A 16,386-nucleotide genomic window follows, 5' to 3' on the forward strand; every position below is an offset into this window, starting at 1 on the left:
TGCTTAATGTATCTCCAATATATTTCCTTACAGAAATAAAGGGCCACAGATTGCTTATGAGCGTAGCTTTAGGTGGAAACTTGCTCATTTCCGTTACTTGTGTCAGGTACTGATTAAGTAATTATTTACTTTTTGGAACTGTTTGATTTTTGTATTTGTACATGCTGCCTTTTAACATCCCTGCCTTATGATTACAGTCCAACGCGCTGCCAAGTCATGTGAAAATCAATGTATCCAGACAGACTTTGTTTGAGGATTCCTTCCAGCAAGTAAGCCTGCAAAGATGGTGCCTTTGTTTGTCAAGACAAAGCCTAAGAACAAAGATGGCCAAAGCCAGTTGAGGCTAATGGTCCTTCAGGCACAGTAATCTTCCCCTGGTTATTAGCCAAAGGGCAATTCTTAGGCTGTAAGAACAGAAGTAATGTATGTAATACTTTTATCAAGTGATCTTCCAGCTCCCGACTGTTTACAGTTGAAATGCTTCTTGAGCTTGATGTGGTTTCTGGGTATTTTAATAGTCCTCAAGGGACTTCTCTTGTGTGAGCTTCTCTGTGCTCCTCTTGTGAACTTTCTGCATCTACAGCATCCTGTGGTAAAGGGTTCCACAGCTTAACCACTTGGCACAACGTATTAACCCAACCACACTGGGTTTGCCTTTCTCGTTCTCGTGGGTGGTTATATACGTGACAAAATGTTGTTTTCTCCAATTAAAACTAGTGTCCTGCCTTGGCCTTCAGACCTTAAATCCCTGTGGTTGAAGCTTGCAGGGTTTGGGCTCTTAAAGTCTGCAGCCCATGTATGGTCCTTCCTCCTTTCTCTGGAACAATGAAAGTCCTTGCCGCTGTCACCACCTCAAAACCTCTCTATAAGTAAAAAGTATATTATTAATGAAAGTATATTACATTTATTTTGGATTAAATTACTTAAGTGGTTCGCCTAAAACCAAAAATCTGTAATATATCAGCTGAAATGCCTTTTTGCCTATTTTCTTTTAATGATAATGAATGCCTTAGGAAGAGTATAAGAACAGGGCAACCACACAGTGCTACTTTCCAGATCCACTCTCCCAAGTGCTTGCAGTCTGCAGCCCAAAGATTTTTACTCCAAGTTAATAATTTCATGTGCAGATCATTGATTGCATATCCTATGAGATGGTCTAATGGCTTGTCAAATCTGCGTAAACCCTTGACGTAAATGACATTTCTGTATCAATAATATAAAATCTGAGTAAGAAGGGGCGATTATATTGACAATGCATCATTTATAACTTACTACAATTTTTGTTTCTGTTTTAAAATAGATTATGGCATTAAAACCCTATGATTTGAGGAGAAGATTATATGTTATATTCAGAGGAGAAGAAGGATTGGATTATGGTGGTTTGGCAAGGTAAAAGAAAATTTGTTTAAAATAGTTTTTATTTTTTTAATAGCACTCTAACCTTGATTTCTAATGTCATTCTGTTGGCAAAGAAACTGCTTGCTCTTGCAGTCTGACCCTGGTTACCTTTTTAGCTCCCCTTGATGTATTAAGGAGGTGGAACTGGCAGCGCTGGCTGTTGTAATGGGCTTTAACCTCACATTAGTAAAACTATGGCCTCAGCTGTTCAGTTCTTTGACAAAGATTGATGTTTAAATTGGAATTTATTAATGCCAGTTAATTGCACTAGACTGAGTTAATTCCGAAACTTTCTATCAGAAAGTTCCACTATCGTGGAAAAAAAAAAAAAAAAAAAGGGGTATTTTTTTTTGGGAAAAAACTGGCCTCAGCTGTTCAGTTCTTTGACAAAGATTGATGTTTAAATTGGAATTTATTAATGCCAGTTAATTGCACTAGACTGAGTTAATTCCGAAACTTTCTATCAGAAAGTTCCACTATCGTGGAAAAAAAAAAAAAAAAAAGGTGTCTTTCTTATTAGGAAAAAACCAAGTGAGGACCAGATTGGGGCTGATGTGAACAGAAGGGGGATAAACAAGAGGAGGCTAGTGCAGGTGTGACACAGCAGCAGACAAACAAACAATGTAGGCTGTGCAGGAATGCAGAACAGCTAAACTACAAGATTTTTCCAAATCTAAAGTGGAAATCAGAGGAAAAATCTGATAACTGGAAAACTATAGACCAAGTGTTTCATCTGGTGACCATATAGAAGACAACCCCTGACTGCTGCTGCCAGTCACTTGACTAAAATGTTACTGTTTGGATGAAAATTTCACTACTACTGCAGATCCAGGAAATTAAAAGTAATTATAGGTCATAACATTTTTTTCTTGTTTGTTTGTTGGGTTTTTTTTTAATGTAAAGGTGTTCCATTTTGGTTTTGTTCTGGTTTTATGTAGCTTACTGTGTTAATATGAAATTCAGTGAAAATGTGTAGTATTTGTAAGTAAGGAGTTGAGCTTTTTTGGTTATGCTTCTGAGTTACAGTATCTGCTGGGCTTTTGGGGGGAGTGACTGCAGGGAGGACTCCAGTATTTGCTTTGCATGGGTTTGGTTTGGTTGGTGTCCCAATCATGACGGCCTGAGGCGTAGGATAGGAACCAGGAGAGTCCAAGTAATCTGTTCCAGAGAAACAAAGCCTTCCAAAGAAGTGAGATTAGAATAATTTAGGTGAGGAGTATTAGTCACAGAAAGTAGTAGAATGAATAAATGAATGGGTAAGTAGCATAATACCGTAGTTTTAGGAAAAAGCCTTGCACAAGATTTTTTTATGTGAAACAGAGAAGCAGTGAGGACCTTATTGAGCTGAGACCTCTGAAGTGACACCGAGTAGATGTTGATGTACTGACTGGCCGATGTCATACTGCCTTAATACAAATGTAGAAAGCTGATGCACCTGATTTATCACCTTCCTCTCAGCAGCCTAAAATCAGTGTTCCCTCCAGATTTTTACCTTAGGTATTGCAGGACCGATCTGACGTATGTCCTGTGGCTAATTCGACCTGTTGATGTGAAAAACTCATTGCTTCTGCAAATTTCTTGTTGATGACTTGATTTCTTTGATTCCTGCTGTGTTCTCCAGCTTTGGTCTAATCTAAATACCTACTCAATTTGATGCTTCTATGCAGAGTTAATATAATTGTCTCAGTATAAAACTTGCATAGAATGCTGTACAACATTCTTGTGCTTATTAAAACATACACAGAAGCCCATTAGGGTTATTGAATCCTGGCTGCCTGTCTCTGTTTAACTCTTTCTGCTTGGCCTTTGGGTTGGAAGCATTTTGGAGAGAGAGAGAATCGTGATCCATGACTTGGGTTTCATAGGACTGGTAGGAGAAACGTGCCAGCAAACTCCTCACTTCTGCTCCCTGATGGCAGGTAAATATAGGGATAGAAAGGATACCTCTCGAAATGTGACAGCTGGAAGGCAGGCAAGATGGAATTCAGTCCCTGAAGCTATTACAGGATAGACTTTTAGGGTATTTTGCAGCTTTTCCCTCGGCCTGGTTGTTCAGTTCCAAACATTGAGGGCCTGATACAAAACCTCCTACAAAACTTCTGAGGTCTCTGATTATATGCAAATACCACAAAGCGACGAATATTCTAAAAATCAGCTATTCTAACACTGAAATACCAGATTCTGTTACTATTGCAGCTCAGCCAAGTTGGAAACTGTACAATGTGTATTAGATAAACCTCACCAGAAATGCGTTTTTATGTCGTTGTGTCCCATGGGCTTAACTGCTGCACGGGAGTTTGCTAAACCACAGCAAATCAGCGTGTGTTCCCAAATCTGCTGTCAGATTGGGAAAGCAAATAAGGTGTCCTGTGCTTTGGGTTTCTTTGGTTTTGCTTTACCTCGGTCGTTTTATGATCGAGCGCTGCCCATGGAATAAATCTGTAATTCTTTGGAGTAAAGGTTTGAGTTGTGCTCAGTAAAGCAGGCGTGGGGAGGATTAAATGCTGTGTCCTGCTTGAGGGAAGGACTCTCTCTGGGCAAAAATGTTTCAGCTGTGAGGGTGTGTGCTCAAGGTGATGATCTTAACAAGAATTGCTAAACTTTGGAAATCACGACTTTCTAACGTTGTTCATTTTTAATAATGAAATCTTTTGTATTTAAGAAGTGTGTAATGCCATATATTATCCTGTGATTCTAATACAACGCTGTTGATATTATTTTTCTAAGTTTGCATATGTGTTGACCATTTTGCTAGTTACCTAAGGGGAATGGTGATAAACATCTGTATTTGATGGTTTTTATGTGTATACATGTGTTTTTTTCCTTAGAGAATGGTTTTTCTTGCTTTCCCATGAAGTACTGAACCCTATGTACTGCCTATTTGAATATGCTGGCAAGAGCAACTATTGCCTGCAGATAAATCCAGCATCAACAATCAATCCTGACCATCTTTCATATTTCTGTTTCATTGGGCGCTTTATTGCCATGGTAGGTTAGATTTTTAAGGTTTTATTATTTGCTCTAGCTATACATTTATTCCTGAATGGTATTTGTTTTTACAGTTATTAAAGGTTATATTAATCTCTTAGAAATGGAAGAATGAAGGCTTATAAGGTTATCGAGCCAAAATATTCCCGGAGAGTTCAGTCTCTTACGCACTCAAGTTTCCTGGGATAGTGATGAAAGTTAATATGACATTGAATATGATATTTGGTTTTTATCAATTGGATGTGTGTACTTCATGCAAACTGCTGTTGGATTGAGTGTCTGAATACTGATGCTCTGAAAAATATGAGTAGTAGTTTCCGAAACAAGACTCCTCGGTTAGACTTGGTATATCTTACTGTATTCAAAAAAAAAAAAAAAAAAGAGTTAGAAATGTTTTGTGGAGCCTTAATTTAAACGTACCTTCTTGGCTACAAAAGTCAGACACTGAGGAGAGCAGAAGCTGGTGGGGAGCTGATCCTCAGCCATTGGGTTTCTGTTAAACTAAAGGCTGACGAGGCGTGTTGTACCATTCCTTTGTCTGCTATCACTCAGGCAATTTCCTACGGTGCACTCCTGCTCTGTCACCTTTCTTTTCTTCCATGTAGTGGTAACAGTCATCTTTCCACATAATCATCATGGTGTCTGCAGGTAGCCCTCGGCAAAATCCCGGAACATGGGGAATAGTGAAACCAAAAAAGAGTAGATCGAAGTGCGTTTCCAGTCTGAAGAGACTGTCATCTTCTCCCCTTGCTCAGGCTTTTTGGATGGCATTAGAATGTCTATGAGCAAAGTGTGAACATAAATGCAAAAATACTTTCAGACTTAAAATGAAGTCTGTTAGGTTTGGGGGGTTTCTTGGGTTTTCTTGTCTTATAGGTGCTTCTTGAGAAAAAAAATAATTCAGTTCTGATGATAACTTCTTTGATTTCAAGGGGTTTATGGCCAAGTTCCCCATATCTGTGCTGTCATGAAAATTTATTTAATAGAGTTAACGTTTTCAGTAGTCTGCCAACTTTTTTCTTTCTTTTAGAACCCTCACCAAGCTCTAATGCCATTCAGCAGGAAGACATGATAAAGCCAGTCAGGTCCTAGAGCCAAATTCTCTTTAATTGCTGATTTTTGATCTTGCGCATAAGATAAATCCACAATGGAAAAGTTACTTTTAGGAAAACTATTTCAGAAAAGTACAGATCGCAGAAGAGAACTTAAAGTATTTAATGTAATTGAAAGACAAGCTTTTATTTCCTGAAGCATTTTTGTGTTTTTATTTTAAATTCTCTAAGGGGAGGAGAGAGAGAGACCGGTGTAGCGGTGCCGAAGGGGGTCAGTTGGAAGGTTTGAGTACATTCATGGTTTATAATGGATGGCACTTCCCTCCGTACATCCTGGGATACCCTCTAGTGGCTTAGGATAGCTCAGCTAATAATGGAAGTGGGAATCATTTTAAGAAGTCTGCATAGGCTTTTTAAGTGCAGTTGTAGTTTCCGTCCTTCTCACAGTTCTAAAATAGTTGTGATTTTCCAATCGGCCACAGACATTTTTGACTGAAACAGAATTAAACACAAAGACTCTTACTCCGTAACAAAAAGCTGTTAAATAAGGTTGGCTGAGACAGCTTTTATATTTTGCTGTAAGATTATCTTCGACATTAAATGACATTATTTAAGAACATAAGCGGGACATTGTGTGGCTGGGTGCTGCACTTGACGAGTAATTTTTGTGTTTCTATCAGCTTGCTCTCCCATGAGGAGTACAGACTAGTTTAAAAATAAATACACAAATAAATCAATAAATAAATACCTCTGAGAGAACCTTTTAGGCTCTCCTAGAGCAGAAGACAATGCATGCTAGAGTAAGCCTTAGGGGGAAATGAGAAGGTGGGGAGAAAAAAGGTGAGGCCTTGCCTTTTTTGGAGGAAATGGGCTCTTCTGCTCAGAGAATTTCAGCTGTAAGGAAAGGCCATACGTAGCCTATGGTTAGGATGCTTTTTTTAAAGTGGTATTTCAGTGAAGAAAGCATCCTTAATAAGGATGGGGGGAAAAAAAAAAAGTTTTCATAGCTGTAGCTGTACAGAATCACAGAATCTTCTAGGTTGGAAGGGACCTTAAAGATCATCTTGTCCAACTGTCAACCTAATTTTGACAAAAATAAACACCCACACAACAAACAAAAAGCAACACCATCACTTGGCCATACCTCCCAGCACTACATCAACCTGTCTTTTGAACACCTCCAGGGATGGGGCCTCAACCACCTCCCTGGGCAGCCCATTCCAATGGCTGAGAACCCTTTCCGTGAAAAAATTTTTCCTAATATCCAGCCTGAACCTCCCTTGGTGCAACTTGAGGCCATTTCCTCTCGTCCTGTCACCTGTGACTTGAGAAAAGAGACCGGCCCCCACCTCTCTACACCCTCCTTTCAGGGAGTTGGAGAGAGCAATAAGGTCTCCCCTCAGCCTCCTCTTCTCCAGGCTGAACACCCCCAGCTCCCTCAGCCTCTCCTCATAAGACTGACTCTCCAGACCCCTCACCAGCTTTGTTGCCCTTCTCTGGGCCCGCTCCAGCCCCTCAGTGTCTTTTTTGTGGTGAGGGGCCCAAAACTGGACACAGCACTCGAGGTGAGGCCTCACCAGTGCCCAGTACAGGGGGACCATCACCTCCCGAGTCCTACTCCCCACACTGTTCCTGACACAGGCCAGGATGCTGGTGGCCTTCTTGGCCACCTGGGCACACTGCTGGTTCCTGTTCAGCTGGTGTCCACCAACACCCCCAGGTCCTTTTCTGCCAGGCAGCTCCAGCCACTCTGCCCCCAGCCTGTAGAGCTGCAGGGGGTTGGTGGGACCCAAGGGCAGGACCCAGCACTTGGCCTTGTTGAACCTCATCCTGTTGGTCTCAGCCCATTGATCCAGCCTGTCCAGATCCCTCTGCAGAGCCTCTCTACCCTCCAGCAGGTCGACACCCCCACCCAGCTTGGTGTCAGGGGTTAGCTCTCAGCCACACCGAGGCAGCGCAGAGGTTAACACCAGGGGGATGCACATAATGCTCTGCTTCAGCAATAGAAACGAGCTTTACACCCTCTGTGCACACGTGGTGAGACAAGTGTGAGCATGTTTTGGACTTTTATTTTTTTTTTCCAATTTCGTTTTTGCAGGGAAATCTCGTTTCTCTGCTCTGGCACTCACCTATAAAAAAAATAAAGTGATCCCCAAAGCTTTTTTCCAAAGCAGTCTGTGATTGCGTTTTGAAACCACTTTTTTAGTTTTTTAACAAGCTGCAGCAGCGTTGTGGAAAGGAGGGTTTGGCAGGATGTACGTATGCACTAAAACATGGCAGTAGCACTCAAGTAGGATCAAATATTATGATCAAGTAGAATCAAGTAACACTTGGCATATATACGTATCCACAGAATAAGGAGGAAACTTCCCAAATTCCTCTTCCCATTGGCTTCATCATTTTATGAGAGGTGTTTTTTTAAATCAGAGAATTTCTAATTTGTAATGATAAAACATACACTTGGATAAATTTTGTCAATTAATCTTTTTTTTTTTTTTTTCTGATTTAATGTAATGTTTTTTCCTTTTTAAATACCAAGGTGCTACTGCTACCTGGTGCTTTTTATTATTTGAAGGAGAAAGGAAAAAAAAGAATTCAAGTCCAGAAATACTTCAATAATTCAGCAATTCCATAAAAGCTAAACAGACTTTTTTCTGTTCAACAGGCATTGTTTCATGGGAAATTTATTGACACTGGTTTTTCTCTGCCTTTCTACAAACGAATGCTGAGCAAAAAACTTACTATTAAGGACCTAGAATCTATTGATACTGAATTTTACAACTCCTTAATCTGGATAAGGTTTGTAGATTATTTTTTTTTTTGGTGTGTGTATGTACAGTGTTTTATGGATTTTCTGTTTATATAGAATTCATTGTGCTTTGTTTTTTTCTTTTCATTCAGGGATAATAACATTGAAGAGTGTAACTTGGAAATGTACTTTTGTGTGGATATGGAGCTCTTAGGAAAAGTAACCTCACATGAGCTGAAATCAGGAGGTTCAAATATCTTGGTAACTGAGGAGAACAAAGAAGAATATATTGGGTAGGAAGGTGTAGATGTTGAAAAGAAGTATAATGTGGCGTGACTTAAACTCTTTTTTTGTCTTTGTTTTCTTATGCTGCCCTTTGCTATTTCTCTCCTGATATTAGCACTGCCTTTCTTTTTCTGAATCTGTATTTCTGATCCTTCCATTCAGAGTCATCTCAAAAGCAGATCCTTTTCTGGGGAACAGGGGATGTCCAGTGCTGCACATAAAAGTTTCTCCTTAAATTAGCAGTCTTTAGTTTCTCAGTGAGATAATTTCTATAGTATGTATATGTATTTATTGTCTATTTTTTTTTAATTTTATTCAGAAGTGGCTTGACCGTTTTAGCTGATACTTAAAAACCGTTACCTCTTCCTCCAAATCTTAGTGTAAATGGGGAGCTCAGCACAGAAAATGAGAACTGTTTGTTGAAGCTGGAAATAGCCTTATGCTGGAAGTATTGGGCAACCAGAGTTAGAGTTATTATAAGCAACAGCAGTTCTTATTGTTCTCTGCCCACACGGTGGGTTTTGCTCAAGAACAGGGTATTTTGAAAGCAGTGGAAATTTTTCTACCACCGAAACACTGGGATTATGCACTTCTTAAGATAAAGCAGATTTAGCCATAAGAAAATCATAATGCTCAAGTAGCATTATTTTCATGAAAAGGCTGCTGAGTTTTGATTAGCGAAAGCTTAATAATAACAAATTTTTATTTATTTTTTTTAACTGGAATGGTAATCTAAGTTTGTCCTGCAGCTTTTAACTGTTGTCTGAGTTTGTGGATTTGTGATAATATTAGTATGGTAAGTCCCTGTGGTCTGTGGAATCCTACAGTGTAGGAAAGCAGAACTGGAGGGAGCATTATTTCATGGGAACACAGACACAGTCGTACATGATTGAGCTTCTCCGTGTTGGGTGCTAATTGATGTTTAATTGATGTTTGGTTTTTTTCCATCCCAGGCTAATGGCCGAGTGGCGATTTTCTCGGGGAGTTAGAGAACAAACCAAAGCTTTTCTTGATGGTTTTAATGAAGTTGTTCCTCTACAGTGGCTACACTATTTTGATGAAAAGGAGCTGGAGGTGAGGTTTTCTGATTTTTCTCCTCAACGTTTTTACCTTTTGCGAAGGTAATACATATGGAATGATGAGATGGATGGGTCAGCTTGAATCTCTCACCTGTGGCACGCTGCCTTTGATAGCTTCTGGTACGTGGAGGACTCAATAGGAGCAGTGGGGGTAAATCATGGTGAAAAGCCAGTATCTGTTGAATGGTTTGGTGGTGGTGGGAGTTCTAGATTCCATCCTCAGTGTTGAAGTGTGTTTTGCAAGTTTCACAGAATCACAGAATCTTAGTGGTTGGAAGGGACCTCTGAGATCATCGAGTCCAACCACACACAAAAAAAAAACCAAACAAAAAAAACCCCAAACAAATACAAAACACACCACACCAAACGCCCACCAAAAACACCGCACCCACCAACTAAACCCCACCCTCAACACCTCACCATAAACCAATACCCTTGGGCACTAGAGCATGCCCTGAAGAGCCATGTCTATACGTTTCTTAAATCCCTCCAGGGATGGTGACTCCACCCCCTCCCTGGGCAGGCTGTTCCAGGGCCTGACCACCCTCTCAGTAAAGTAGTTCTTTCTAATATCTAATCTAAATCTCCCCTGCCCCAACTTCAGACCATTTCCTCTGGACTTGTTGTTCGTCCTTTGGGAGAAGCGGACAACACCTGCCTCTCTACACCCTCCTTTCAGGGAGCTGTAGAGGGCAATGAGGGCTCCCCTCAGCCTCCTCTTCTCCAAACTAAACATGCCCAGTTCCCTCAGCCTCTCCTCATAGGACTTGTTCTCCAGACCCCTCCCCAGCTTGGTGGCTCTCCTCTGGACACGCTCCAGCACTTCAATGTCCTTCCTGTAGTGAGGGGCCCAAAACTGAACACAGCCCTCGAGGTGAGGCCTCACCAGTGCCCAGTACAGAGGCACGATGACTTCCCTCCTCCTGCTGGCCACGCTATTCTTGATACGAGCCAGGATGCCATTGGCCCTCTTGGCCACCTGGGCACACTGCTGGCTCATGTTAAGCCTGCTGTCTACCAACACCCCCAGGTCCTTTTCTTCTGGGCAGCTCCAGCCACTCTTCCCCAAGCCTGTAGCGTTGCCTGGGGTTGTTGTGACCAAAATGCAGGACCTGGCACTTGGCCTTATTAAACCTCATCCCATTGGCCCTGGCCCATTGATCCAGTCTGTCCAGATCCCTCTGTAGAGCCTTCCGACCCTCAAGCAGATCAACACTCCCACCTAGTTTGGTGTCATCTGCAAATTTACTGAGGGTGCACTCGATCCCCTTGTCCAGATCATCAAGTTTGTATGAAAGGATCAGAATACGAGGTCACAGGTGGATCTGTTCATCATAGAAAACTTGTCCCTCTTGGGCAGACGAGTAGAATGACCTTGTAGCAGGTGGCACAGGAGTTGATTGTGGTGTGTGGTGATTGCTTAGTGTCGTAGTCCAGGAGAGGTCCTAAGGTTGTTCTCCTTAAGGACAGACAGTTGGAGGAACCAACAAGGTCTGAAACTGAATTTTGGAATTCCTCAACATGTAACCCAAGGGCTGATAACAGGAATCACTTGTGTGCACCACCTTCACTTAAGAGTCAGCCTGACCTGTGCCCACTGTTGGGGTTGTGATTTGGGGCAGGGACAAAAGGCTCTGTAGGGCTGTGGGACCCGCCAAGGTTCCCTGTACACAATGAGCAGTGTTCTGGAAGCTTCTTAAGCTGAATGAGATTTTTTGCTGAGAAAGGGCTTTGAGCTTTCTTATTTAGTGTTCAGTTTTCTAGGGGGCTTTGCCTTCAGCACTTGGAGCTTTCATTGCCTCTTGTAAGGAATGCTTTGCAGACAGACACTCTGCAGTGGGTTTTATCTTTACTAGGAGTAGTAGCAACGTAACCACCGTCATCTTGGAGTAGGAGGCAAGGTTTTAATGGGCAAGGTAATATCCTCTTTAATAGAACATTTCCTTTTATTGGAAAGGTAGTATCTTTTATTATAGTTGGAAGAAACTAAGTTTCTGGTATGCAGACTTTCAGACCACTTAAATCTATAAATAATTTTGAAGGAGTTCTGTAAACTTAGGATAAAGGAAAATCTAACTGTGGAGTAAAATGAAAAAATTGCCAGACCTTTTCTGCAAGCAAGAGCTTCCGTTTTTGTTAGTGTGTCTTAAGACATAAAATTAACTCCGAATTTATGTCAACATGTATGTTGTCAAGTAATCATTCTCTTTTCTAGGTGATGCTCTGTGGTATGCAAGAGGTTGATTTAGCAGACTGGCAGAGGAACACTGTTTATCGGCATTACACAAGGAATAGCAAGCAAATCATATGGTTCTGGCAGGTATGTTGATCAGTAAAATTTCTGGCTGCTTGAGATTTTGGGGTGTTTTGTGACACAAATGCCGTGCAGTGGAGGGCTGCCATCTGAATGAAGGTTCTTGCTGCTGCCTTTCTTTTTTCAGAGAAGTAGAGGAGGATTCCTGGTTCTTAGGGAGCCTGGTACTTTTGGATGGGAAATGGCAGCCAGGTGCCCACATCACATTTGGATGGCTGCAGCATGAATACTTTTTTTATATCTTGTCTTTCTTATTGATTATACAACAATAGAGGTTTTTGTATTCTCAGCAGTGATGCACCTTCCAAATGTTCTTACACGTAATACACCTGGACATCTGAGATGCCACGTATTATTTATGATTATTGTGCCATTAGCTGTGCCAGGCGAGCACTCACTGATCATAACTCACATTTTACATTTTACTGAAGTTGGCTAAGAATTATTTCCAGGAAAAAAACCTCTAAAAATGCTATACAGGCTCCCAGTTTCTATGAATTTCCCTAAAGAGAAGTCTGTCTTGTGGTTCCTGTCTTGTGAAAAATCACCTTTTTAGAGATGCTTTTGACAAAGTTTCTGTAGGAAAATGCTGCAGATCATTTACTTCCTAGCTTATTTACATTGTCAGAATAATGTAAGATCTGATGATTCGATTGCTTTTGAAGAAGCTTGGTACTGCAAGAACCTTAATCAGATGGGACTTGGATGTGGTTTCAACATTTATAGAACAAAAGTACTCATTTTGTTACCCAGGTTTTTCTGAGTGGAGATTCTAGATGGGTCAGCCAGCGAGGTGGTCTCCATCTCCTCTCTCTTGAGTTCCTCTTGAATTTCCTCACCCAGTGATGCAGCTCTTGGGGCTGGTGTTGGGGCTGGTGTTGGGGATGGTGTTTTCTCTCCTTGAGACTGCCACGTCCAGGGAGCGCTTCAGTCTTGAAATACCCTGAGCCTGTGTTTAATCAAAATGGCAATAGTCTTCATATAAACCATTGGAACCCTTTATATTTTAGTGTAGAATAAAACAGACAAAGACTCTTCCTATTGGCTGTTCTCAGCCTTCATGTTGTAGCGGTTGACAGGGCGTATAATCTCAAATCACTGTCTTCCCCCTCCACCCAATTTTGCTGAAATCAAGAAAGGTAAACTGTTCTCAAGGGGGTGTCTTTTTCAATGGAATTATACTTTGTCAATAGTCTTGTGGGTTTTTTTTTTTTGTTTTTCTCCAGTGATGTTAAAGGTTTTTATTAAGTAATTTGAATTTCTGTGCCTAGTTTGTAAAAGAAACAGACAACGAGGTTCGCATGCGACTTCTGCAGTTTGTCACCGGCACTTGCAGATTGCCCCTGGGGGGATTTGCTGAACTGATGGGTAAGTAAAAGGTGTCCAAAACTTGTAGACTGTAACTGTTGGGGATGTTCAGCCTGGAGAAGAGAAGGCTCCAGGGAGACCTTAGAGCCCTTTCCAATATCTGAAGGGGCTACAGGAGAGCTGGGGAGGGACTCCTTGTCAGGGAGTGCAGTGACAGGACAAGGGGTAATGGTTTTAAACTGGAAGAGGGGAGATTTAGATGAGATACCAGGAAGAAATTCTTTGCTGTGAGAGTGGTGAGGCACTGGAACAGGTTGCCCAGAGAAGCTGTGGCTGCCCCATCCCTGGAGGGGTTCAAGGCCAGGCTGGATGGGGCTTGGAGCAACCTGGTCTGGTGGGAGGTGTCCCTGCCCAGGGCAGGGGGCTGGAACTGGATGATCTTTAAGGTCCCTTCCAACCCAAACCATTTGCAGATGAACCATGCTGTGAGTGTGCAGGTGGCAGGAACTTCATCTACATCAGCCTGGATCTAGAAGGGCTTTTTATTAGAGAAATCCCATTTATAAATTTTTAGGAGTTCATCTCATTTCTATGAGAGGAATGTTCATATTCATGTAGCATTGAGCAGCAGCTACTGAGCTCTGTCGCTGTATCTGAGTTGTGTTTTTGTCACTGTATATCACAGGTACTACTTGAAAGGAACAGATTACACTTTTTTTAAATCTTCTTTTCTAGGAAGTAATGGTCCTCAGAAGTTTTGCATCGAAAAAGTTGGTAAGGAAACCTGGTTACCAAGAAGTCACACTTGGTGAGTTGTTACATGTCAACTTTCTGTGCCTTTAGTGGTCCTCTTTTCTGGTCTTGCATTTACCAAATCAGATGACTTCTTTGTCTCCACCTTCAGCTTCTTTGAATGCTCTGCCGTGCCAGTATTGAAAACTTTTCTGCTTGCCCTATTCTTAAAATTTGCCACTGGGGCTGTTTTTTCAAGTGATGACGCAAGAGTTAAACATCCCTCCCTCCCTCCCCCTCCTTGGCTAAGATAATTTTGGGGAAAACTTGGAATGAAACAGATTGTTGGTAGAAGCCTTTTAGAGCAAAGTTTAGAAGGAAAAAGAAACCTATATCCAGGCATGAGTAAGGATTAAAATTCAGCTTTTCCATACTTTTGCTGGAATTTGGAGATGCATCAAACTAGGATGATATTAAAGTTCACAGTGAACACTTCCTTTTCTGGGTGTTGCAGTTCTCTGTATCTTGGGCTGCCTTTAGTCTTCAGAGGTGCTGGTTTTTGTCTGATGTGATAAGTCGTTTGTTTCTTCAAGTGTTCCTCTCAAACTCGGTCTGGTTTTACTGCTCATGGAAAGGAGCCAGATTGCACCGATTGCTGTTTCTTCACTTCTGATCATTAAATCAAAACAGCTTTAACTTCTACTACAGCAGTCGAGTTCTGTGTTCTTCTATGTGGGATTTAGTGAAACTTAACACAATTTTGGTTTTTTTTCTTCTTCTTAGTTTTAATCGTTTGGATTTACCACCGTATAAAAGCTATGAACAACTAAAAGAGAAGCTGCTCTTCGCCATCGAAGAAACAGAGGGATTTGGTCAAGAGTAGAAGTGGCTTCTAGTCCAAAAGGAGATCTTGCATAATAAAAAAAGGCCCAGCCAACTAAAATTGCACACTTAATTGTATATAAGCTTTTTGTTCTGTACAGTGATCTTTCTGGAACTCTAAAAGTATAATTGTTCTCCGTTCTTCCACAAAGATATGCAAAACAGTTCAGCCTTTTCTACTTTTATTTATTGCCCTTCCAAAAGACCAGAAAAAAAAAACCCTCATAAATTTTGAAAGCAGACAAGAGACTTATTTAAAATATATATAAAAAATATAAATATATATACTAATAGGCTCTAGTTTTATAGAGCTCTAAGTGTATGAAAAGTTGCAGCCATTTAAAAGGGCCTGGATTTGCTTTATCTTGGCTTTATTATTCAGAAAAAAAAATGTTTAAACTGCTCTGTGTTCTCTCTTAAGAAACATCTCCAAGTTTGTTTTATTGCATGGCTGTTCTAAAAGGTGTTAAAGGCTTAGGCCAAACGTATCCTCAATATGTAGAAAGATGCTGCTGGTATTTGAGACGACAGAGTATGTTGTTCTGTCAGTTTAATTTTTTTAAAAACACGTAAATAGCTGATATATCCCTCTCTACTGATGTAGCCAAGGTCATGAATAAAAGCCTTTACTACTTGCACAAGAGTCATGTACAATAAGATGAATGTGATTTAATGTTGAAAGGAATCGGTGCCACTGTTCTGACTTACTGTAGGAGCTGAACAGAATATTTTAATTCATTTGAGCAGCATTGAAATTTGTTTACATATTACCTTGGGTTATTACCACGAGGCTGTTAGGTAATCTTCAAAGAAAAAAAAACAATAAAAGAGAAAATATTACACATTCTCTCCTTGGTCTGGTGTCTTCCAGGTTTCTTTTTTTTTTTTTTTTTTGGTGTTTGTTTCCCTTTTCAATCCGTGATGTCATTTTAAGAACTTTGTGGAGTGTTATCAGTAGGTAATCTTCAAAGAAAAAAAAACAATAAAAGAGAAAATATTACACATTCTCCCCTTGGTCTGGTGTCTTCCGGGTTTTTTTTTTTTTTTTTTTGGTTGGTGTTTGTTTCCCTTTTCAATCCGTGATGTCATTTTAAGAACTTTGTGGAGTGTTATCAGTGTAAGGGTACAAAAGGGAACGTCAACTCTGCTGCTTTCTCTGGTCACCTTCAGTTTCAGCTACTGGATCTAGTCAACCCAAATAAACCAGAAGTTCTATAAGCTCTGCACAGATAAAAGAGGAATGAGAGTATTTAATACTTAGAAATATTTTTAAGTTCTTGCAGAAGTTCAGCTGAGTCTGAATTCAGTAAAGATTTCCAAACCCCATCATTCTTTTGTGCAGGTCAAGTTTGTCCTGAGCGCACGATAACGTGAAGCCATTTTAAAATTAATTTTCTTGGCATCGAGGGCATTTGCTGAACTGCAAAGATGTGTTTTGAAAAAAAAAGAAAAAGCAATTAAAATTTAACACCTTGTTCATGTGAATTATATTAAAATGCTACTTTTAGCAAACTGTGCTTCCTTATTATAGAGTCAGAACAGGTTGAAGATTGCCATTTGTATTACGCTTTAAATATCAACTTGTAAATTCTGTTACAT

At 40.6% G+C, this 16,386-nt stretch overlaps 1 protein-coding gene across 5 annotated transcripts in view; it reads left to right on the forward strand.

Annotated features, from left to right (window-relative positions):
* The window catches only part of WWP1 (WW domain containing E3 ubiquitin protein ligase 1), a 66,651-nt gene extending 51,017 nt beyond the window's left edge, over positions 1–15,634 (forward strand). For 4 of the 5 annotated variants that reach the window (XM_014965355.1, XM_014965356.1, XM_014965357.1 and 1 more), the window contains 11 exons: positions 34–106; positions 198–269; positions 1,301–1,389; positions 4,227–4,386; positions 8,104–8,237; positions 8,340–8,480; positions 9,426–9,546; positions 11,767–11,871; positions 13,137–13,233; positions 13,909–13,981; positions 14,689–15,034. In XM_014965355.1, coding sequence (XP_014820841.1) covers positions 34–106; positions 198–269; positions 1,301–1,389; positions 4,227–4,386; positions 8,104–8,237; positions 8,340–8,480; positions 9,426–9,546; positions 11,767–11,871; positions 13,137–13,233; positions 13,909–13,981; positions 14,689–14,788 — 1,165 coding nt within the window. In that variant the 3' untranslated portion in view covers positions 14,789–15,034. Of the gene's footprint in view, positions 1–33; positions 107–197; positions 270–1,300; positions 1,390–4,226; positions 4,387–8,103; positions 8,238–8,339; positions 8,481–9,425; positions 9,547–11,766; positions 11,872–13,136; positions 13,234–13,908; positions 13,982–14,688 lie in introns of all 5 variants that reach the window. The other variant, XM_014965354.1, reaches the window with a different exon arrangement.
* The last annotated feature ends 752 nt before the right edge of the window (positions 15,635–16,386 follow it).

This window comes from Calidris pugnax, unplaced genomic scaffold (assembly GCF_001431845.1).
Source record: "Calidris pugnax isolate Ruff unplaced genomic scaffold, ASM143184v1 scaffold41, whole genome shotgun sequence".
NCBI lineage: Eukaryota > Metazoa > Chordata > Aves > Charadriiformes > Scolopacidae > Calidris > Calidris pugnax.